This window comes from Apus apus, chromosome 1 (genome assembly GCF_020740795.1).
Source record: "Apus apus isolate bApuApu2 chromosome 1, bApuApu2.pri.cur, whole genome shotgun sequence".
NCBI classification, from domain to species: Eukaryota; Metazoa; Chordata; class Aves; order Apodiformes; family Apodidae; genus Apus; species Apus apus.
Window position 1 is genome coordinate 96,999,806 of NC_067282.1, and position 23,846 is coordinate 97,023,651.

General features: G+C 35.9%; 1 protein-coding gene across 1 annotated transcript in view; it reads left to right on the forward strand.

Moving 5' to 3' along the window:
- Positions 1-23,846, forward strand: part of DYRK1A (dual specificity tyrosine phosphorylation regulated kinase 1A) — an 89,331-nt gene that overhangs the window by 13,959 nt on the left and 51,526 nt on the right. The window contains 1 exon segment of the mRNA XM_051626098.1: positions 15,773-15,849. Within this exon segment, the coding sequence (XP_051482058.1) occupies positions 15,840-15,849 (10 nt within the window). The 5' untranslated portion in view covers positions 15,773-15,839.

The following is a 23,846-nucleotide window of genomic DNA, read 5'->3' on the forward strand; positions in this document are numbered from 1 at the left end:
GGCTTTGTTTCTTCTAACTTAGGTTGGAAAGGAAGATGTCAGTGTAGTTTATAGTGTTATGAATTGGGACAGAGTTTGCTGTTGTGATCATCTTCACAACTACATTGTCATGTTTAGTGTTTCCTTTTTGCCTTGCACTGGAAATGAGTCATATGAAGGGCTATAGGCATGAGTCTGTTAGACTGCAGTTGATCCATTTGGTGTACCTGGTATAAGCTCTGAATCTTGCTTTTCTTATGCCTTTTGCTATGTCCCTGTGATTTCATACAGTGCTCTGCTGTTTCAGCTGTGTCTTGAAAAATTAAATTCTTCCTAAGAATACCTCTGCTGGAATCATCCACAGAGTGTGTCACATCACACTTATGACCTCCTTGTTGAACCCTTTCACAAAATGGGGAAAAGAGCAGGTCTATATAAAAAGTTACCTTTTTACAGCAGTCTTTCTTAAAAATCACATTACATGAAATACACCAGTTCAATAACATAAGTAGAAAATTGAAGAAAAAAATCTGCTGGAAAAGTGGCTTTGTTTTGAATTTTTTCCATCTAGTGAGCTATTCTTGGTAGTTAGTCTGCAAGGACTTTAGTGGGACACTAAAGATTTTATTGCCATTTTATTTCCTGGTTACCTCAGGTATGGTGACCTTGAGTACTTTTTGGAGGTCTGTAAGGTCAAGATTTAAAAGCTTTTTCTTTTTTTAATTTCTCCTCATTTTCTTCCTGCAACTTACTGTATTAAAATAATTTTAGGAATTGTTATCAGGGAAAAAAAAATGCTACAGGAAACCAGACTCTTCTGGTCAGAATCCTAGTAACTTCTGAGACTGGCAGAGATACTGCTAAGTAATCAGAAGGTTGTATAATCTTAGTGTGTCCTAGAATTACTGAAATTGAGAAGTTTTAGTGCAATGTTTGCTTCTTGAAGAATGACAGATCGCTCAGTGTTAGATTGATCAGTTTCTACCCATTATTCAGATGCTGGAATTGGCAAAGTTCATATAAATTGTCCCAAAGGTTCAACTTTTTGGCCTCATAAGTCTAGTTAGACAAAACCCATCTGAAAGGCCTCTGTTAAAGGAAATTTTCCTGGGCTTTTCCCTCAATGAGAGATGTCTTTTAGACTTGTTTTATGACTGTCATCAGAGAATATTAAAAAATGAATTCCATACATCTCCTTAGTGACTCTACTCAGGAAGGGATTCAAAACAACATTAGCCTAACTTGACAGACTAAGCTTGAACTATACATTCAGGACCATAATACCACACAGTTATTAAAAATAGAATTATGCTGAGTTCTTAAAAGCCTTTAGTATATGAAGAAATTACATATATAGTAAAATAATTTGGCATCATCTGTGTGTGAGAGAAAGCCAGTAAGCAAACTTGAAAAAAGTTGATATTCTTTTGGGTCAATTAGTTTTAGAGCAGTGAGGATTGGGAAAGGGAGGAATGTGGGCAGAATAGGAGCAGGCCAACAGGCCTACCTTCCCCCACCCTGCCTTTTTTTTTTTTTTTCTTAAAAATGTACCAGCAAATGATTATATTGGCTTAGCAATCATACCACTTCATCCTTAACCTTAACTTTTTCTGTTGTCTGAGTGAAAGTGAAGTCTCTTACATTTGTTGTGAGCTCAAGGGGTGTGTGTGTGTGTAGGTAGGTAGGTAAATGTATGTGGTCAGTTACTGAGGATAAGCTGACAAAAGGTAACTTGTAAACATGATTGTCAATTTCAAAATCTTAGCTGTCAAATTCAGTTACCTTATCACAAGGTATCTGCAACCTCTTGTTACAATCATAAAACCTTTTCCACACCCAAAAATCCTTGATAAGCAGCAAATAACACAGTTTTAGTGGTGATTGGCAATCCATTCCCCTTGATGAAAGTGTCACGGTTTCTTGATCTCTGAAGGCTTTTAAACGATTAGATGTTTTTGTGGGATATTCCATACATTGAAGAAGGCTTGATGAGGAATTAGTGGATGATACTCTAAAAAAAGTTGTGTAGACAGTCAGATTATGATGAGTATGTTCTGGGCTTAATGGTGTGGGTTTTTGTCCAGTTGTTTGTGCTTTTTAAAATCTGTAGCAGAAAATGCAATTATTTGATCTGTCAGAACAAGTGCTCTGGAGTCTCCAGTGAGCAACTTGTAACCGTATTTTGTAGAAGTATAAAGCTGACATGAATTTTTTATGAAATCTCTATTCAATGTGATAATAAATGTACCCCAGTAAAGCTTTTGTTGGTTGATGTGTACCCACTGTCTGTATTGACTCTTCTCCCTGTGTGTGCATACATCCACGTGCATACATGACTTGAATAGGGTGTTTGAACTCTTCTTAAATTATTAGAATACCATTTAAATTCAGCAAAATTTTTCAGCCTGCTATGTCTGCAGTATTATCTTGGTGTAGCTTGGGATATGCCAAGATTTGCTTTAATATTGTGCTTAACAGCAGGGATGGAGGCTAGCAAGATAATAAAACAAGACCTTGGAGTTTTAAATCTGAAAAATAAGGTATTTTGACCTCATCACTAGATTATGTGAAAATTTACTGAACTTGGTTATCTCCTTCAATGAGAGTTGTCTAGGTCAGTGGTTCCTTAGCCAGGGAAAAAGGCCATGGTAAGTGAACTAAAGATGGAACTTAAAAAATATGTTGAATCATGTTGTTAAAAAATATTATGTTAGGTTCATTCATATTTTGTTAAAAATTTTTGGAGTTGACTGATCTATCTTCTGAGAAATGTTAGTACTGTGGTTCTGGAGTGAATGGTGTGGTGAAAATGTGGAATATTTAATTATTCATGTATTTATTTATTAGACTGACGGAACAAAGAAGGGCATTTTATTGTGTGTTGTTGTTGTCTACTTTCAACACTTTACCACAGTTTTGGAGTTCCTTGTGGTGTTACATGCATTGGAGATTACCTTTTGATCATGATACAAGAGTTACAGTAGTTTCCTCCATCAAAGATGGCTTACAAAACAGAGAGAAATTAAGCTAAGGCTGCAGATGGACTTGCAGCCATCATCATTGCAACTCCTACCTCTTTTGTGGCTGTTTGACAGCAGTCTAAATTGGATCACAGGAGGCTGTCTCTGTCCACTTTTTCCCTTGGTTAGGCATACTTTCAAGTTCTCTATGGTGACATTTTTGTTTTACTTTTACATGCCAACTTAAGAAGCTAAGCACAGATAACTTACATCATATGTAAGTAAAGGTAAGAACTTCATTGCAAATTTAGCTGCCCAACCTGTTTCATCATGAGGTGGAAGAGTGCCAGGAGGATGAGTCTTGTCTCTAACTTGCTCTTATTAGTAGCCCTGAGTCTGGTGAGTTTGTGAAGGCATACGCTTGGAGGGAAGTCATATTATGTGTCATAAACGGAACTAGCACCTTTTTTTTTTTTTTTTTTTTTTTTTTTGGCACAAAAAGGCCTATTAGCCTTATTCTTCTAGCTTTCAAGTTGTGTTTTGGTTTTTTTTTTTTTTTTCCCTTTTGCTGAGCCAGTCCAGTTTACTAAACTGGCAGGAAATAAACCTGACAAAGATGGTAACAGTTTTTAATTGGGTTGTTGTGTTTTGGTTTATGGCATGTTCCGTGTGAAAGCTGAGGCTTTCCAAGAAAAGGGGACACAACTGTGCACCTGAGAGTTGGGAAGGACAGAGGGCTGCTGCCTTCCTGGCAGTTTAGTGCATTTCTCAGATGGAGACAGTCCAAACTCACATGGTTCAATACCAATGAGAATAATTAGATCACCTGGCTTTTCAGATGTTCTTGGCAAGGTTTCTTGAGTACCATGTAATCTGTACTGTTTGTACAAAAAAACAAATCATGGGATAGAGGGAGAGAAAAGGAAGCGTGATGCTCCAATCCAGTCATTTGTGTGCTCATTTTAAGGGAAGAGGGAAAAGAAACTTTGTGGAATTAATCAGTGCATACACATTTTACAGGAAATGGCTCCTGGATAATGTTTTACTTTCTCAGTGGAAAGATATAATGTGAATTATGGAAATGTAGCACAACCACCAAGTTAGGAATGTTATGCAAAGAAAGTGGAGACAGTGTGGAAGAGTATACATGGAATTTAAATACTTTGTTGGGATTATATTCTACTCACTCTTCAGTTACTTGTTAAGGGACTTTAACATAATTTATTTTTTTTGTAGTGAAGTTAATTTTCTGAATGACCTTCTCTGATAAATTGTGTGTCTTTGCATTTTTTAATTTATATTTGAAATACAAATAATAGAGAATTTTTTTAAATGTATTTGAATGTATGTGGGATGTGCAATTTATAAGAAATAGATCATGTGCTTATGCTAGAGGTGTCTTGAATTTTGAGTAGTACATTTCTTGAGCTCTTTTAAATTGGCATCTTCTAAAATAATGGAAATAACGTTCCCTGTGTGATTGCTGCAGTAATCCAGTATTTTTGCTTTAGAATTCAAATTTCTCTTTTACATTACTCAGCCTGAGCCCGAATTAGGACTGAAAGCATATTGTGGAATTCTCTATATATACTTAGGCTGGGACATTGAGAGCTGAATGTTCAGGATGCTGAGTTTTACTGTGGTAAAAAGTCTTTCATTTGTTTTGCTTTCCAGTATCATAGAAGTTTGTAGTTGGCATGCCTGATTAAATTAATGTCTTCAAATTTATTTATGTAGTCTATTATGACAGACACAAACTATATATGGAAAACCCTATAAACATTTCACTTGTATTCCTGAGGTAGAAGTGGGGTCTATTACTATGGATATCAAAGCAGATGTTAGCTGTTGTCTTCAAGGTACTCTGTGGCAGTTTGGCAAGACCTATTGTAAATACCTTAGTTAGGCTGCTCTTTACTTCTCTTGTACTGTATTCTTCACCTATACAGCAAATCTTACTATAAACTATTGTCGTTCTGTGGCTAAACATGGTCTGTTTAGGTAGGGGGCTTTTTAGGTGAGGATGACTATTCTATTGTGTCACACAAAACCTAACACACTGAGGTTCTCCCTCCATGAGCAGAATGCCCTTTTTATTACCCTAGATTTAGTCCTAGAGCATCACTGCGTCACATCCCTTATCAGTAAGTATTGGGACTTCTGGCCCTGACCTAGGAACTGCCAGTTTCAAAGGTCCAGGACATCAAAAACTGCAAAAAAATGTGAATAAAGTTCTCTGTGATTCAGTAGTTATTATGCAGAATGAGAATGTGTTAGCTGTATGCACACACTAAAAAGAACAGTTAGGTTCATGTTTACTGTGTAGATTTTTAAGCTGAAAGTCAGACTAAGGCTCTGGAGCTGTGCAGAGTCAGCAGAAGACTGATCAAAAACGGTGAATATTTTACATCATGCTAAATTGCAGAACTGACTCAGTGAGACTGGAGAAGGTGCCAGATGTGGTGCAAGAGATGAGCTTGCACTGAGTGGTTAAGGACAAGGAGGGATGTGGGTGCAAACACAGAAGCCAAATCTAAATCAGCTTTGGCTTTTGGGGATCTGCAGCCTGAGAATTGTTATTTTAATGAAATAATTCAGTTTGTTCACCATCAGTTTTGAATACATATGGTTGTCACAGAGCTTGAACTTGACCACTGTCAATTTTCAAAGCTATTTAACTTAATGTAAACTGCTATTTGAAAGCATGTTGAACAAGATTTTTAAGAATGGTGTTTCTGTACTGACATGTCTAGTGAAAGCTGGAGCTTGTTTTTTTGCTTCCAAATTAAAAAGAGCTGGAAAAGCAGTTGTGTTATGTATACTTTTTGAAATAAGGTCTTCCTCCTCTTTTTATTTAAACAACTTTTAACTTCACTTTCCCATCTGTGAACTTTGTCAGTATCCTAAAGTCCTAGAAGTAATCCTAAAATTCCCTTCAAGGACCTTTTAAACATTGATAGTTGTAACTATAAGGCAAATCTGTGTTCTCTAAGCAAACTTAAGTTGTGGCTGTGTCCTCTTTTACTACACTTGTATGGCTATTCTGTATTGCATTTCAGTATTAGGCTTGGAATATGTAGAAAAAACATAATGCACTGGCACTTTTGAGTTGTACAAATAGAGAAAAATAATATCCTTCTATTTTGAAGAGTGTTTAGAGTTAGTTTTAGGAATAGCCATTTGTAAGCCACAACTGCTTTGGTTGCTGCTGTCAACCTGCTAAATTAGTCTTCTCCCCTGACCTTTCTGGAGAGGCAGTGTGTACCCTATTTTCAGAAGTACTGATTTCTACTATTTTGATGTGTGAAGCCTGTGAACTTGTCCTGCATAAAAATCATCACCTGATGATAAGACAGTGTCTTGTCTGTTTCCCTGGGAGAATTAAAAAAAGGAGAAAGCTTAGAGCTGAGGTTTTCCTCTGTGTCAAGCTTCTTAAATGATTGCACTTAAGATATAGTAATTTTAGGTTTTTTTTCCTAGTGACTGTTGAGTTTGCCATCAGAATTAATGATGTTGTGGCTGAAGTCCTGTTGAAAACACTAATGGTTTGACTAGCTCGTTGATTGATTTTTAAGAGCTAGGTGTTTGGGGTTTTTTTGGGTTTTTTAAGAGAAGGTTTATATCAAGGTCTGCAGGACTTCTAGCATGATAAAAGCATGTAGAAGAAAAAATTACTTCATTTTTCTGCTACTTCTAGATGCAGCAACTCAGAAACATCTGTGAATGAGTGTCCCCAGAAAAGTCCATCTAAGTGGGTGAAGTCTGATAGATGCAGTAAGAAAAATTCTAATGTTTGAGAATTAAGTATTTTCATTTAGGTTTTTTTTTGGTACCAGATGGAAATAGACAAGTTTCAGTTTTTCAGCCTGAACAGAATCTTGGGCAGTTAAATCTAATTTACCACGTTGAAGTCGAAAGGATATCAGCAGTACATCTCCATTATAACTTTTTATATCAAAAGTATACCTGCTTTGGCAGAAGGTATGAGGATTTGTGAGGTAAAGTCTGTTTTAAGACCCGGGCATATGGTTAACATATGACCAGAGAGTACCTAGCTGTGCATGTGCCTATCCAGTCTGTTTCCTGACAGGCAAAGGTACATTATGGCATTGCAGTTGTCAATGGGAGCTGCTGTATGGGAATCAATTAAACAGAAGTTAGTCCATGGTGTGTTTGAAAAGGTGAAAGGTATTTAAAAAGGCACAAATCAAATTATGGAAGTAACAAGCCACTTATCCAGAGTCTCAGATGTAAGCACCATCTGGTAAGCACCAGCAGTTTACATATGTGTGTAATTTCTTGTTTTGTTTTTTAATTTGGAAGACTATAGGAGTGCATATCTCTATGTCTTAAAGTATTTTGGAAGCCTTCAAGTCCTACTGTATCCGGGCAACAAACATCCAGGCTGTTATAAGTGTACCTGGAGTAAGTAACTTCATCTTTGAAATTAATGTCAGAACTATCTGCTGCCAAAGTTGAAACAGAGGAGCAGTCTTACTTCATTTAGACATATGTCTACAACTCTACAGAAAATTTCCCAGGAATCCATATATATATAAGGTCTTTTTGTAACTGAGTTTTTAATGATCTGAGTAAGATTTTACATTCTCTGTTTTTGATGAATACTGTTACAGTAATGTTTACTGAAACGTGATGGTAGCCTGTGAGTTTATTAACTTCTGGTTCTTGTTACATGTACTTTGCTGCATGATAAGGAAATTGTCATGCTTGGGGGCAGAATTAAAAGGAAAAGAAAAAGAAAACAATTAAGGAAACAGTAGTGATGTCAAAACACAGTAACATCTGAGTTTGATAAGGATGGGTCACTTAGAAAGCTGAAGTTTCTTGAATGTGTGATAATATTTTTTTTAAATCCCCAGTAGCTGTGAATATACTGTGCCATTCAGATGCTCATTTTATTTTCTTCAATTTCTTGGAATTCCTCTTTTTTTTTTTTTTCTTAATACCTATTTTAGCAAAATTCTGGACAGGAACCCTTGTCTTTGCCTATTGAGAAATAAGTTTTTTTTTTTTTTTTCATCAGTATGAAGGTATTGCAGTTAAAAAAGCCAGTGTTTGCAGAGAGGAGCAACTGCCCTTACCTCATATATAAATATATAGTATGCGTGTGTGTATGTATAATGTGGGTATGAGGTCTTTCAGCTTTTGAGAGTTAAAAACATTTCAGTACACCTTACTCGCCTGGAGAGCAGTACAAGTGCTGTCCCAACTCTACTCTAGGATTAAAAAGCTGAAGTAGCTGCATCCCAGTACCCTCTTTTGCCAGGTCTCTGAGAAGCAGTGTCTTTTTTTGTAAATAAAGGGTATAACAAAGAATAGAAGTAATTGTTAGTGACCACTAAATTGGAAGAATAGTATGCTGCAGTAATAAAAGGTTGTAGTAAAGTAACTTAAGTGATGTTTGGCCACATTCTGTGAAATCTTAGGTATTACTTTAATTCTTCGCTTGCTTGCTTGCTTTATGGCTGAAAAAAATGAGGGAGAAGTAGGAATGTTATACTCTGCTGAGACTTTTCAGGACTGAAATCCTTCCCTTTCCTGGAATTCTGTTGTCTTCATGCTTATGTGAGTTTGCAGTGAAATTATTTTCAAGGATAATATAAATGGAGCTCCTTAGTAATCACATTTGTACTCTGTGAGGCCATTAAACAGTAGAGGAGGAAGTACTTTATTCTGAGTTCAGTGCCATCCAACAGTTGGGAATGTTTTAGCTGATATTACAGGAGATGAGCAACTCATACTGTAGTATCTCTTTGCTTCTTTTGCATGAGGGAGGGTAATGTAAATACAGTGGTGTGAATTTGCTGTTCCAAAACTGTTAAAACATAACTATATCTGTTTTGCTTGACACTATTAAGTGGGTGGAAAAAATAACCACTCCCTGCTCTAATTTGTGGTTCCTTATATAGTCAGTATACTGAAAAATATTTTAAGTTTGTGCTTCTAAAATGAATATTTTTAGTCACTGAGTAAGGAAAGAAGCATATGCAACTTATCTAAAAATTCTGAAATATTTGAATTTTTATATTAGCATAACAGTGCTGCTTTTCCCTCTCTCTTGACACGCGCGCGCGCGCACACACACACCCCCCATCCTAAATTGCATCAGTTTAATTCTTCCTAAATCCATAGAGTCTATTCTGGGGTTCACAAGAACAAATAAATATGTAAAAAAGAAACTTGTCTGACTGTATGGGTACGGTAGAAGTTTTACAGTTTTCAGTTCCTTCATATACAAAAGAAGCAGTACATTTTTGGAAGGTATGTATTTCTTTTCATAAACAGGATAGGTTTAAAAAATAATATGTTGTAAATGACGTATGTCAGAATGTCAGAGATTCAGACCACACTCTGAAGTCTTACAGAGTTAACAGTGGTGTGATACTGTTGTAGTTCCTTCTATGATAAAATTAGGTGCACTTCCTTGTCTATTATTTGACACCAATACTGCCCTGAGAAGCCCCTTTTGGTCCCAGCTATTGTTCCTGCTGCCAGGCTCTCATGGACCAGATTAGGTATCTGATATGGGATAAAAAATGGTGGTCTTCTCCTGCTCCCCATTTTTCCACCTGCGTCAGTTCCCCAGTGCAGTTTGTTGAGTAACCCTGTAATAACCAAGCATGTAGTGATGGAAGGGATACAGGCTGCTTAAGTGGTACTGCTGCTGAAGAGAAATTCTTGCTCAAGTGCAAATGTAGTTCCGCCTTTGCCAGGTTTGAATTTGGGTGAGAAACTTTGTGATTTCAGTAAAGCTGCTTGTACATGCTTTCACACTTAAAGGATGGGTTCTTGCATCATATGTTGTGAATTTAGCATAAGAGCAAAACTAGTCATTCACAGTATATTCTTTTAAGATGAACTAGTGCTTTTCTGAACACTGAAAATAATTCTAGAGTGGAGAAGAAAAAAAATATTTATAAAATGTGTTTTGTTTTAGGTACAATAAGCATTCGTAAATACCGATCTAGAAACTAGCATAGTCGTCTGGTTTAGCAGTGTTCATTTAAAACTCATGGGGAGTACAAAGTACAATACAGGCGTTCAGGATGAATGGTGTGTTGGTGAAGTCTAGAATAAACTCAGTTTTCATAGTTATCTTTTCACCTTAACTTGAAAATGAGTCATGTACAAAAACGTACAAAATCTTCCCAAAACTTTAGCATTCCTTTTCTTAAGCATGGGGTAAACTGACGTACAAAGGTGAGTGTGCTGATAGTTCTATTGAATACATAAGCTAAAATGAAGAGAAAATAATTTTATTTTTTCTTTCTGAATTATGAGTTTTAAAGCCTAAAGATAGTCTTAATGTAGTTGCTGATTATGTCAGTGAAAACATTTGGCTAATACATTTTCCATAATACCAAAGCATTTAAGCCTACAGACAGGGATCTGTGACTTTTTTGGGAACATGCTGAATGTGATGCTGATCACAAATTACTTGTATTTTGCTTAATACTGAGTATATTTGTTATTAGGTATAGAAACATGCAGGTGCCCATAAAAGTGGAGGGATATATTGAGTTTTCATGCTGAAAACATACATGCTTTTATTTAGGTGATTTTTTGGGTGATCCTGAGATGTACTGAGTTCTGCTGTATACATTGGACATAGGAAGTAGCATGAGTTTTTTGTTTGTTTGTTTTTTCTTTTCACCCTCTTGAATTATTTGTCTGTAACATTACATCTGTTGGTCCTAAGTAGAAAAGAAGCAGTAAAGAGGTTGTAGGTGTTCTGTTTTCAGATGTATGCTAATTTGTACATATAAACACAGGGGATTTTACCTAGTAACAAAAGACACCATGTATGCTAGGTGCTGTAAGAGCAGTGATTTTGGTATTCTTGGTTGTGTCTCTGTAGGAGCTAGTCTTGGAAATCAACAATGCTAGGACCCTACGAGAGCTGTTATACACATTTATTTTAAATTCTGGTGGTGTTGGTTGTACTTAATATTTTCTTATACAGTATTCTAAATAATACACCATATCTAGTGTGTTTGGCCAGTTTTTTGCTCTACGTCAAGCAACATCATTGATTGTCTGTAGTTTCAAGAGCAGGTTGTTCAGATACTGAATAACAACAGCCTAAGAAATTGCTATTGTATAGATTTATATATGTTTAGATCCAGTATATTCCAGTATATAAATCATCTCAATGATGCATACATCTGGATAATTTTTCTAGTAAATAAATAAATATTGTTGCTTTTAAGTAAGTATTTATATTTTATGTTGCTAGCAACAGGCCTGCCTGCATTTACCGAAGGTCAGTGACCTGAATTATGTTCATCTCTGACAACAGTGTGTGTAGTCATGAGATATGCAGAGATCTCTCTGGTACTTCAGGAGTATGACTTTCGAAATAGCAAAATAACCTTTTCACAGAGGAAAGGCTTGCAGAACTTCATTGTGATTAGTTTGCAAAATCTTTTCATTTTTGTACTAAAGGTGCAGTGTTGAATCTTAAAATATAGTGATACTGAGTAAGGAAAATAAATATATATGCAGAGTATTTTAATTAGTAAAAGATATAAAAACAAAAACCCTCCCCAGCAGACTTTTCTTTTAATTCAAGCTCTTGGTTGTGCTGCTGTTGATATTCTGAGAACTCCTTATTTAAATTTGTCGTGGAAAGAATTCTTCATATATGCTTAAAATTAAAGCAAGATTGTTGTGAAAATGTGTTAATGATAGTTGCCTTTAACACTTTGCACACTTGCACTGGATAGAATTGGATAGAACCCTTTCACTCTAGATGCTCTAAAATAATATCTATTATATAGACTAAATATGCAACATATCACTTACATACATTCTAAAGATTACTAAATAATACAGTTTCAAAAGTACAGTCTCAGTGCTCTGCTGCATCTAGATTCAGCCAAACTGGCTTACTGCTGTGTTCATATGTAATAAAATTCTCCACATTTGCAAAACCTGACAGGCTGATTGATATCCAGGCAAACACAAAAAAGCGAAATGGGGAGGATGATGAAACTTCTCCAGAGAGATCTTAGTAATGGTTTTTGTGCTTTAACTTTTAGATTTTTAGAAGTGTGATTACTCTGAAACCAGCTTTAATCTACAGCAAACCTATTGACTTCAAGTTGGGTATTGAGTGTTTTGAAGGCAGGCATAGATGCTCTTTAAGGAATACAGTTGAATAAAACATTAGTACTCAAAAAGGCTAACAGGCAAACTAGGCTTGTGGTGTAGGGAAGAGTCAGAGACGTGAAAACCTTGCTTTTCATTCACAGTCACCATCTTTATAATATGGTGGAGTATAACCTGGGATAAAATGTGCTCATCAGCATCTTTTGGCTTATTTAACAAAACATTTTATAGCAAAGCTGAACACCACACTTGAAATTATTAATGAATGTAGAATGGTTTTGGATAGGTAATCCCATTATCTGTATTTTGAGGAGATCAGAGGAGCATTGTGGGGATAGGAAAAATGAAGAGTAGAAAGCAGCAGTAATTACAATAGGAAATAAAAGCACGAAGTGAAGTTTTAGCATGGTAGCTTTGTATGCAGTTGATTTCTAAGAACTCTTGTCTTAGTTTAAATGAATGACTTCAGGGTGGTTTTTTTTTGTTTGTTTGTTTTTTGTTTTTTTTTTTTTGCTATACCACTTTCAGTAATTTGCTTTTCAACACATTTCTCTTCGTCTCTTCCTCCCTCTACTCCTTTATTTTCAATTAACTTCTGTTCTGTACCAGTAAGAAGATGAAACTGGGTTCTTGAAGCTCAGTAAATGTCATTATTAAGGGAATTCTTCTAGTAATGATCTTATAGACTGTGTGACGAGTGGGATTTGTTCTTTCCTCCTCTTACCATCAATTTGTTATCTAAACCAGAAAGCCCTTGTACAAGCTGTGTAAAAGGCCTTTTGGCTTTAAGAACTTGGCAATGCTGAGACACAACAGAAGACAGTTACTGAGTTTAATATGTTGCCCCTGGAGCTACTGTATGTGATATAGTTGTATCTATCAATTTTTAAAAAAGTTTACAATGTTACCCTTTTATACAGTGTGATACTGTTACCATCACAGTAACGCATTGTCTTTGTTCTCTGCTTATGTTTTAAAATTACTTTTTATGATCCCTTTTAGAATACAGTGCTACAATAGGCGGCAGCCTTTCTACCCTGGGCCTTAATTTTGTGTTAGTTTTCCAGTTGTTCAGAATGTGGTATTAGTTGAGGAGTTGTAAGGAGGCCAAAGAAACACATTGATTTGTGTTAGAGATAGTTTGCTGGTTAGCTGTGAAGTGAGTGTAGGTATTCATTCCCTGTTAATAAACTGTTAATGATTTAATAGTTAAATCAGCAACTCTTCCTCATTGCTAATAGCTCTGACCTAACCTTCTAAATTCTAAAATAGTTCAGAACTGTGTGTTGCCTCTCTTGGTAAGTTTCTCCTTTTGTATACTTTTATGAATTCTTTGCAAGATAAATACTTTTACAGTTAATATTATAAATCATCTTCAAATGTCCTAGATTAATGTCCAAATCAGCAAAAAACATAGCTTCCAATATGTATGAAGTTTCTTTACTGCTTTTACAAAGTCAAATGTGTGATTTCAAGTTCTGTAACTTGATAGTCTCTGTGTTTATTGCATAGTATGTTCTTAACAACTGATTTCTCTTACGGTTTGGAAAAGTTGGCAGTCTGTTGCCCGTGACAGTGCTATATGTTGTGAGCACTGTAGAGAGTTTGATACAGCATTAGACTGTTGTAAAGCACTGGAGAACTGCTAATGTGCTGCTTTTGGAGCTTACTATTCCCATTGTAGAACTGGCAGAAGACAATGTATGAATGCTCTACAATCTATTTTGGTTGAAAATCAGATAGCTTTGCTCAAACTGTGTTCAGTGATAGTTTAAACTGAGCTGGCTTGGTATTGAAACTGGCCTTGTACTGGTGCAAATGAGAGGTGATCCTTACTGTATTTGAGGTGCAAGGTGGTAAAGGCAAAAGAATGTTGACTTCAGTCCTTGCATCTACTACTGGAAAAGGCTTTCAATAATTTTAGTGTCCTTAGATACGGTATTTTAAAAAACAAACAAACACAGTATCTTGGCCAGAGGGAGCTTTCAAAAATGGGACTAGAGCTTTGTACCCTTAAGATACACATGTAGACTGGACATATCTGTTGCTTCAGGACTTCTGTTGTTTGTTTACACTAAATAGACCCTGGTTTTAAAGAAGAGACGAGTTTGCTCTTCCTTCCTTTTTTTTCTTCTTCTTGAACACAAGTGACTGCCTCTGCTGAGTTTAGTGGGACTGAGCTTAGTGCAAGACACTGTGTCTGTCTTTGCAACGTATACACACCTAAAATATGTATGAGATGGAATCTTTTATCCAAATTTAAAAGATTCAGGCATGAGAGTGCCTAGTTTGTAGAATCTTGTTAAGCATTAGTCAGTATTCATCAGCCTTGCCAAGTTTATGGCTACTATGGGTGTGGCAGTGACATTGTAGGCCTCTCTGGAACTTCAGTAGTGAAAAACCGAGGCCGGTGATTCATGATGTGGGATGGCCAGTTTTTGTTTGTCCCCCCTGTCTTTTGGAGGCATGACAGCAAGAATTCACCTGCTCATAAAATAACCATGGAACTATTCCAACATATATTCCTGCATGTATTACATAATTAATTATTCATTGTCTTACTGTCACCCTCTTTTGTGTGTGTGTCACAAGGAAGAAACCAGTGTGGTGGCAGAAAAGCTAGCTCGGCTTAGGATATATGTAGTTCTTAAACAGTCATGGTTGATGAAGAAAGAGAGTAAATGCAACTTTTTCTGCCCAGATTGCAGTATCTAAGTGTGTCTTAGGCTAGACATGCTTTCTTGAAGTAACATATATCAGGAGGTGTTTAAATAGTTATAATCTAGACTCCACAATTTGAGCTGTTAGGTTCTGTAAAATTCTCAGTAGTTTGTATGTGGTTTTGATATTTTAATAGGTTGCAGAGTACCAACAATATTTCATTGGAGAATGAGTGAAAAGGAAACCCTTGAGAAATACTTTGACCAGGGCTTGGTTAGTTGTTGGGTGTTGTGCTTTGGGCAGTTTGGATTTATTTTTAGGCTTTTTTTTCTTTTGTTTTTGCTCTTTTTTTTTTTTTTTTTTTTTTTTTTTGCATATTCCCAACATTCGTTTAAACTTTTGTTAGAGATTTCTTCTTAGAAACTCATGTCTTTATATCTCTCCGTCTTGTAGAAATTATATTTATATGTATTTATTTATTTTTTTCTGAGTGTGTTTTAATTTGATGTAAGGGAAACCTAACTGGCTTTCATTTGAGATGTGAGGAGAAAGTTATTTGTACATTTATGGATTTATGTGCACTTGCAGTTCTGTAGTGTGTTGATTTGGTAAATTCTCACAAAAATTCTGTTGTATTTTATAAATACTGTCCTGAGTTTCTGTAAAAGTCCATATGTTTAAGAACTTTGCAAAGATGGGTAGCTAACAATAATTTCAATTTTATAGGTTTGAGAAGAGCTTTTTTTGGATTGCCTTAATTTTCAGAACTGTTCAGTGAAATTTCTGTTAATCCCTGAAATTTCAACACTTAGATTATTTTTTTTCTAACAATAGGTGTCAGTGGAAGGTAGTTTTTGTAATGTCTATCTCTACTTTTACTGTTGGAAACCTTCATTTTCTGTTGAAACTTCCTGTGGTTACACCTGAGAACTAGGGTTGAACCAAGCACTATGTGGATCTAGTAGAATGGAGGTGTAAATTTCTTTAGGTATCTTACTAGTTTGTACTTACATTTACTTTTTTTTTTCTTCTTTTTGCAGTGTTTGCTGCTGGACTCCCCCCACCCCCCACACCCCCACAGGATGATATGAGACTTGAAAGAAGACGATGCATACAGGTGATCTTATTTTAAAGACTTTTAGAAGGGAAAATCTTTTATGTTCTTCATCTACTTTTTGTTTCTGTTCCATTCTCTACCCCTAAAATTGTGTCATTCAAACTTTAGTAGAATATTTAAGAACCTGTGGAATTTTTAAATCTTTCTTTGCCCTTTGAAAGTCTGTTTGGGAAGAGAATGGTTTCCCTGAATGGAAATGTTGTTTCCCAAGTTTTATGCAAAGTAAGGGTTTGTTTTTGAAGATGCTTAAATACATGCACTGCTTTCTGTCCTGTCTTGTTTGTTATTACCCCCTATTAATGTTCCCACTTGCCAATAAGTATGTCATCAGTTTAGTGACACTTATTTAAATAATTAATTAACTTTCTTTTAAAGAAATGTTATGGATCCGTCTGAAAAGGAGCATAACAAATTAATAGCTAAGGTGTCTCAAGAACTGAGGATGGGATCTTTGAAAGTCACTAGCCATTCTTAAAACTGATGTTATAGGAAGTTCTTCCGTTTTTTTGCTAATCAAAATACTGCACTAAGTCTACTTGCAGGTTGCTGTTTTTACTGGAAATATGGTTAATATTTTGACAGGAAAATTCATGATCAGCAGAAGTAGAATAAAATTCAGGTTGCGCAGGAGGCATTGTTGTAGTTCCTTACACCCAAATGCCCTTAATTTAAGCAATGAATTATTCTATGACATCAGGTTTTGAGGTCTGTAGTAGTGAAGTACCTATAAGACAGATCTTTCATTTGCTTGTTCAGCTTTAAAACCCATGAATCCTTGGGGTTGGGAAAAAAGCTAGATAGATTTACGTATGCATGCAGATCATCTCCTGATTGACAGTTTTCAGTTGCATCAGCTGTTCGTGCATAAACAGCTTTAGAGGGTATATTTACACGGAGTATGTTGGATTAAGGCCAAGATGCTGTAAGTGGATATTTCATTCTGTGAAAACTAAACATTCGTTCATTTCAGTTGAATGTTTTAAAGTTGTATGTTGATAGCTCAAGTAAAACTGGGTATAAGAATTCTAAAATTAGGTGCAGCAAAGACAAGGAGAAAGAAGGATTCAATGTTGAGACTTTAAATGCTATTCCTCTAGATTTATATATTTAAAACAAAACAAAAATCTCTTTGGAATAATTTTTCTATATCCAGTCAAATTTGTGGAGCTCTATCTAGTAGACAGTCATTGCAGTTGATAACATTGTAGGTCATTTGCTTGTTACAGTATAGATTAAAGTACAGCCCAACTTAAATATTGAGAAAATGGCTTGAAAGCCTTAAAAGAATTAATCCCACGACTGAAAGGAAGGATAGTAGTATGAAATACTACCTTACATATCTTACACTATTTGAGAGAATTAAGTTTCATATTGTAATGCATTAATCTGATTTAAAATTTAAGCACTTTGAGTCTTGGTCAGGATTTCTGATGATGGTGAGCTTGCAGAATTGTGAGCTTAAACAATAGAAATGTATACAAGATTTTGAATTTTAGGTAGAAATTCTATCTTCTAAAGCCCAAATTTGTTATTTAAAGTCCCATGATGAATACAGAGTGAAAAACAGTGGTACCCTTGACAAAGACTTTCAGGCTTCTGATGTGTCAGAAGTTGGAAGTTAGACAAGTGAGATTTATTTGCAATTTTTTGTTTATCAGGAGAGCAAATATTAGTATGCTGGGATTCTGAGAATAAACACAATCCGCATGCCTTAAAATGAAAAAATGTACTATAATTATTTTGTGATGCAGTAGTAACAAGAGTCATATGATGACTCTGCTGACATCTTTCTTAAGTTCAAAGTAGCTAGTGAGAGCTCAGGCCAGAAATTGAAAGCTTTTGTGGTTATTGAGGATGGTTCTTTTGCATTTTCAACGTGGCTTGTCTTGTGAAGGTGGCTGATCTGGGTGACTGATCAGAGATGCCTGGTAATGACTAAGCTACCTTTGGTTAAGGGATGAAAGCTTCTATAGGGTAAATAAATTCTTTGTTATAATGGGCATCACTTCATTTCACTGGAAACTGACCTACTCTAAAACCCTAAAATTAACCACAGTATAACTGAGGGAAGCAATACTCTTGAGGAAGAGGATTTTTTCAATTTTTTTAACTTGAAATACTTGATTTTTAGATCACCACTGAAGCTGAAAACACAGGAATGTATTAAGATCCACTGCTCAAAACAAAACAACAAAAAAATGAAAATAGGGAGAAATTGTTATATTGAACCTTATTCTCCAATTTGATTAACCAGGAAAACAAATCTGCAGCATGTCTGATCTGACTACTCATTTTGCCCCATTCTTAGCACCTATGATATGTGGGACACATAAAGAAGGGCACTTTAGGATAATATTTGGAGGACTGAAAGATTTTCAGTAATTGCCTTTTGTCAATCATGTTCACTTGTAGATTTTATAGGATCTCTACTGCTTTTCTGTGAAACACCCTGCCAAAAGTGAAGCTGGGGGTCTAGCTCGTTACAGGAAAAGCTACGTTTATATTTCAGACATGCTCATCTATTACGAATGCATGTTGTGATAACAAAGTTAATGCCTTGAATGAGGCTTATGATTAAAAAAATATTTTACGAATGTGACTTTCCATTTAACTTCTGTGTACTTTGAAACTCAGTCTTGCCAGGACATTTCGTGAAAGGAAGGAAGCATAAGTGCCAGTGATAGTACTGCCATTATGGTTATAGTTATTATGCTGATAATCATACCAGCAAGTGTTTACTTTTTATGGTGTAAGTAGTATCAAATTTGGGATTGTTTTCTGTACTTAAAAGCAAGGATTCATCTCATGTTTAAGAGTTTGTGTTTTACTGCTCTGTCTTGTCCACACCTGTTGAACAAGTATAGCAGTGTGATTGCTTGTTACTTTTTTTCTGTCTCTTTGTGGAGACTACCTTATAAAAATAGATTGGTTTTATAACATTCTGGGTTTGGCTTTGAGTTTTCTAGTTAGCAACCTAGGAATATATAACTAAAAATAATTAGTTGTCTGATCTTTAAGCTATTGTAGAGCTTAGAACTTCTTGTCTGTTTTTACCTTTTGTAAGAAAAGGACTTAAATCTCACTTGAGAGTATAAGGGACCAGTAGAGAGCTTCTAAATCAAAAGTACAAGTTCCAGAAGGATCCATTCCTTAACACCACGTGCTGATCCTCTCAGAGGAGATTAACTGGTAACAATTATTGCTGAAGTATTGCTCGTGAAAGCTGAAGGGAAGAAAAAGAATCTGCATATTCTGAACTGCTTTTTGATGATGATGCACTTTATATTAAAACACAACAGATCTCTCTTCCTGATGTAGATCTTGCTCAAGACCATTGAACAACACTGGGACACTTAAGCATACTAAGGGAGTCATGGAAGCAGGGTAACTGTTACCAGTTATGTCTTAAATAGACATATAGAGTATATTAATATTGTAGTGTTTCCATCCAGTTTTTATGCCTGTGTAAACTGATCCAGAGGTTTGATCATGTAAAACCACTATAAAGAGGTATAAGGTGATTATTTTATTTTTAATTGTGTGTTAGAACTTATAATATAATAACTTCACTTTTTTAAACATGTTTTCATTGATAAATTTGCATGTAGAAAATGGATCAAAATAATAGTTGTATAAAATTTTCCACTTCATCATGAAAATATATTGAATGCAGCAGAGAAGTTGAGAACTAAACCAGTGATACAAAATATGAAAATAGTATACTGAAGGTCAGTAAAATATCAGGAGTGATAATACTGCTCTTAAATTTAAGAAAATATTGTTTGTATTTGGAAAAGAAAAGAAAAACCATTGCAATACCACTGAATAAGATCAGTGCAAACAATGAAATAGTAAATATTTGCATAAATACGTGCCTTTTTCTCCCCCCCCCGATGTTTTGCTTATTAAAATAGAATAAATGCAGACTAAAGACTTCTGGGAATTTCTTGGATTAGGTTGAATTTATAGTCTTGCAAGTGTTCAGGTGTTAGTTTTATATAAGAGTAGAGTGAAAATTTAGAATTGGGCCATGTCTCTCATGTCTCATATTCCTAATATTTTAGCTACTGATTTCATTGAGCCTGTAGCTATTTTGAAGAATGTTTCTATATGTCAGTAGTAAAAAAACAAACCAAAGCAAAAAGCCCCCACTGTGATTGTGTAGTCAGAAAAAAACTGTGTCCAGTAGTGCTGCTCTGTATCTTGAGGTTCATCTGTATTACATTATACCAGCTCTACTAATATGCCTTTGAACTAGTTTGTTGAGAGCTACTTTTAAGTTTTACCAGGGAATTCGAGAAACTTACTGGGGCATCATCTTTTTATCACTTACCTATATTTTCTTGTGGAAATTATGACTGTACTATCTATGGTTCCACTTAAGTAATTGCATGCCCAGAGTGTCTTTTTGAGATGTATGTTGTTGGCATAAAATCAGCACTGGGTTGTGAAGGAGCAAATGTTTGGCCTGTGTGCTAATTCCATGTGGAAGCACGGTATGGACCGGTTCTGGTTTTGTTCCTAGTTGGTGACTTTCATTCCAATTAGACTGATTCTGTCCATCAGTAACTTGGTCACATATTTGACTCTGTCATTACAGGCAGTTTTTATTGGTTATTCAGGTCTTGGCTGAACAGATGAACAGAAGTTTAGCATAAACAGAAGATAGCAAGAAAATATAAGAGACAGGGTTGCTCATTAGTAGGGGAAGTTTTAAATATAGATAGCTAATGAGCACTTCACATGATTAAGAATGCTTTTACGGTTAACCACTATTTTTACATAGATAACTCCGTTTGCAGGAGTTGTTTGTGCTGTCTTTCTGCCTGTTAGTTTTTGGTTGGCAGCTGTGAGAAAGCCATTGGGAATGAATTGAAAGCAGTTGCTTACTGAAGGGCAACAGTTATCATACTGAAAGTGGAAGTTCTGCTTTTCATAGATGGAGTCATTGACCTCAATGAATGATAACCTTGAAGTCAAGAGACTAGATTAATGCTCTACTTTCTGTATTTGGGATCAGAAATGTGAAAACCTGGACAGCTAAAGTTAGATTCATGCATCCATATTTAAAAAGAAGTTGCCTATTTAAAAGAAAAGGGATTTTTCCCCCCCCCCCTCCTCCAAAATTGCTTAATACCTGTGATATTGAAGATTTATGTTTTCAGTTTCAGTCCTCATCTAAGAGAAAGCAAATTACAAAAATCGTCTTCCAGGGTTTTGACATGGAAGTATAGCCTGAGTGGAGAATGCTACTTTTCAGGAACAGTCAGAAGCATCTAAACCTGAAAATCTTAAGAAGCCTCTTTTTATTTAATTTGCTTCTCTTAAGAGAGAGCAACTCTCTTCCTCTTAAGAGAGATAGGTATGAATTCCTGGAGAACACCCTGTTAGTAGTTGTTTTGTTTTGGTTTTTTTTTTTCATTTCTGGAAGTTTCATTTCAGTTTTACAGCAAAAGTAATTGAATTACTCTTTCCTGGTCTGTTAAAAAAAATGTTCAGTGGGGCTCATAGAGGCATTGGCTGAAAGTAGTCAACAGCAGCTTGTTTCTTCAGGAGGGAAGGGAGAGGAGGGGGTTGCAGAGCTCCAGTCTCTGCAGCTAAGTCCCTGTGTTGGCACAGTTGAGATGTTGTCAGCTCAGGGTACCATGAGATAGGAGATTGAGAGAAGCCTTGTCCTTTCTGAGGCTGAAATTGATTGGCTACCTATTTCTAGAAGCAGAGACTCCAACTTGAGAAAAATCCTGTTTTGAACAAAAAAATCAAGTTCAGATTAAGAATTACAGTCTTAAGTATTACAAAAATTATTATAGTTTTCCAGAATTATTGGTCAGTCCACTGAGAAGGCCTGAGGTCTACAGTGAACATAACACTACAAGTATAGTCTTTCTTATGGCCCTTACAGCTGCTCATTTGATGACTTTAAAGAAAAAGCCCATGTGGTGTCAGAGTGTTCAGCCTGTGAATGAAAAGTAAAGGTTCTCTTGGGTAACGTGGTAACAGGATGGCTGGGCTGCATTTAGAGCTGCTAATATAGTCTCGGCATTGTGCTACATCATGTTGACTTACTGGCTCAGGTACTTGCTAGTGGGAGCGTGCCTGTCATGCATCATATTGTATAGCAGACAGCTTTTTTGTCCTGTTCTCATGTGCTTTTAGTAGCAAACTGCTTTTATGGACTGATACTATTTGCCTGGATTGGGAGGTTTTTGAGAGAAGTCAGGAGTGGGGATGGTCTTTGAAGTGAATCTAAGCCCTATGCTTCTTGGTTTATATCTAGAGGAAACGTCTTCCCTTGAACTTGGTAATGGGCAACACTAGTTCAGGAGCTTGCCTGTTACAGCTTTCTAAGCATCCTATCTGAAGCCTGGGATTCCTAAAGTACATCCTAGGGTGCAAATCTTTCGCTGCACACAGCAATAGTTGTATTTGGATTTGCGGTCTGTGGGTACACAATATGCTAATTTAGTCAGTTTTGACCAGCTCTAGGACTAAGGAACCTTAATAGTGGCTTAACATAAACATGCACCACTTTAGTTCCTAAGCATGTCCTATGGAAAATCGATGAGCAGAGGAATACATGTTTGTAGGAGATGTCCCATTTTATAAGTCATGGAATCAGATGTAAATGACCTCTCTCTCCATCCCTGAACAGTTATATTGTTTTGGGGTTAGGTTTTAAGATAAACAGAGGCAATAGGATGGCTCTCTTAAACACCAGTCCTGAATACTTGGTAGGAATTCTGTTGATGATACTTTATCAGGTAGGTGGGGTCTAAGAACTGTTCAAATACTGTTCATAAATCTTACTGAAATTGGACATTCTTTAAAACTGTTAATTCTCTGTTTCTAATAATCCTGCTGTTTCTTATTTAGTTCAGTTAATCCCTTGATATGTATTTTTAATATGGTTATTTTAAATGCTATTCCAGAGAGTTGCGACCACACATTCTTAAATTCTTTTAGCTTGATGCCTAACAGGTATGCCAAGCTGGTATGTTACCAGCTTGTCAAAGCAACATATGCTATGCTAAGACTTAATGGTGGAGCTTTTTGCCTAGTTACATGTGGGGAAGTAAGTATTCCTCTCCCCAGGTTTTAAGATAGTTTACATAGCTTAAGATGCAGTCAACTGTCCATGCCTATTAGCTTGGATATTTCTGTGAGACAACTTAAGGACATACTTGTCAACCATTTTATGTTACTAGATGCAGTTCAGATATAATCTAAGTGGGTCCAGTTAAAACCTTCTGTAGTAAGGAACATAATTAAACATGGAAAATGTTGTAAAACTGAGAATGTTTCAGCTCTCAGATTCTCATCTTGACACTGTTCACAAAAATACATATTTGTTGATAAGCTGTTATGGACAATGATTAGATTAGAGAGCAGAAGCAATTTGTTTTTGTGAGTGGTGGTGAGACATTAAATTTGCAGTTTTGACCTTTCAGTTATCCTGGCAACAGTGGGTAATACATAGCACAACATCTATTGATCAACCAAAGTGACATTCTGAAGCCTTGTTTCTTAGACCCAGCACTTCATTGATACTTACATCTAACTCCTGTTGACATTTTTCCTGAGTTCAGTACCTAGATATCTTTGAAGATCTAGATTTTAGTATGTTGCAGAGACATCTGTGGAACATATTTGCTATAAAGGTGAAAGAGGTGGCAGCAGTTTTGTTCCAGACATAGAAGAGAGATTTGTTCTTGATTTCTTCCTTCCTGCCCCCTCCCCAGCCTCATGGAAATCTACTGGTGCCTGTGTTTTCCTAATAAATTCATTATTAAAAGCCCCTTAAAAAGCTTGGGATACAAGCGTAGTATTAAGTTCTATTTGTACTGGTTAGTTCTGTTTTTTCTAACTGGCTTGGGTTAATATTTTTTGTTTTCATACTTCTGACTTCTGTTTTGTTGTCTTACCGAGTCTATTTTATGTGTGAACAGATAACGCAATGTAAAGTGTGGTACACCACCCAACACTGTTACCTTGTCTCA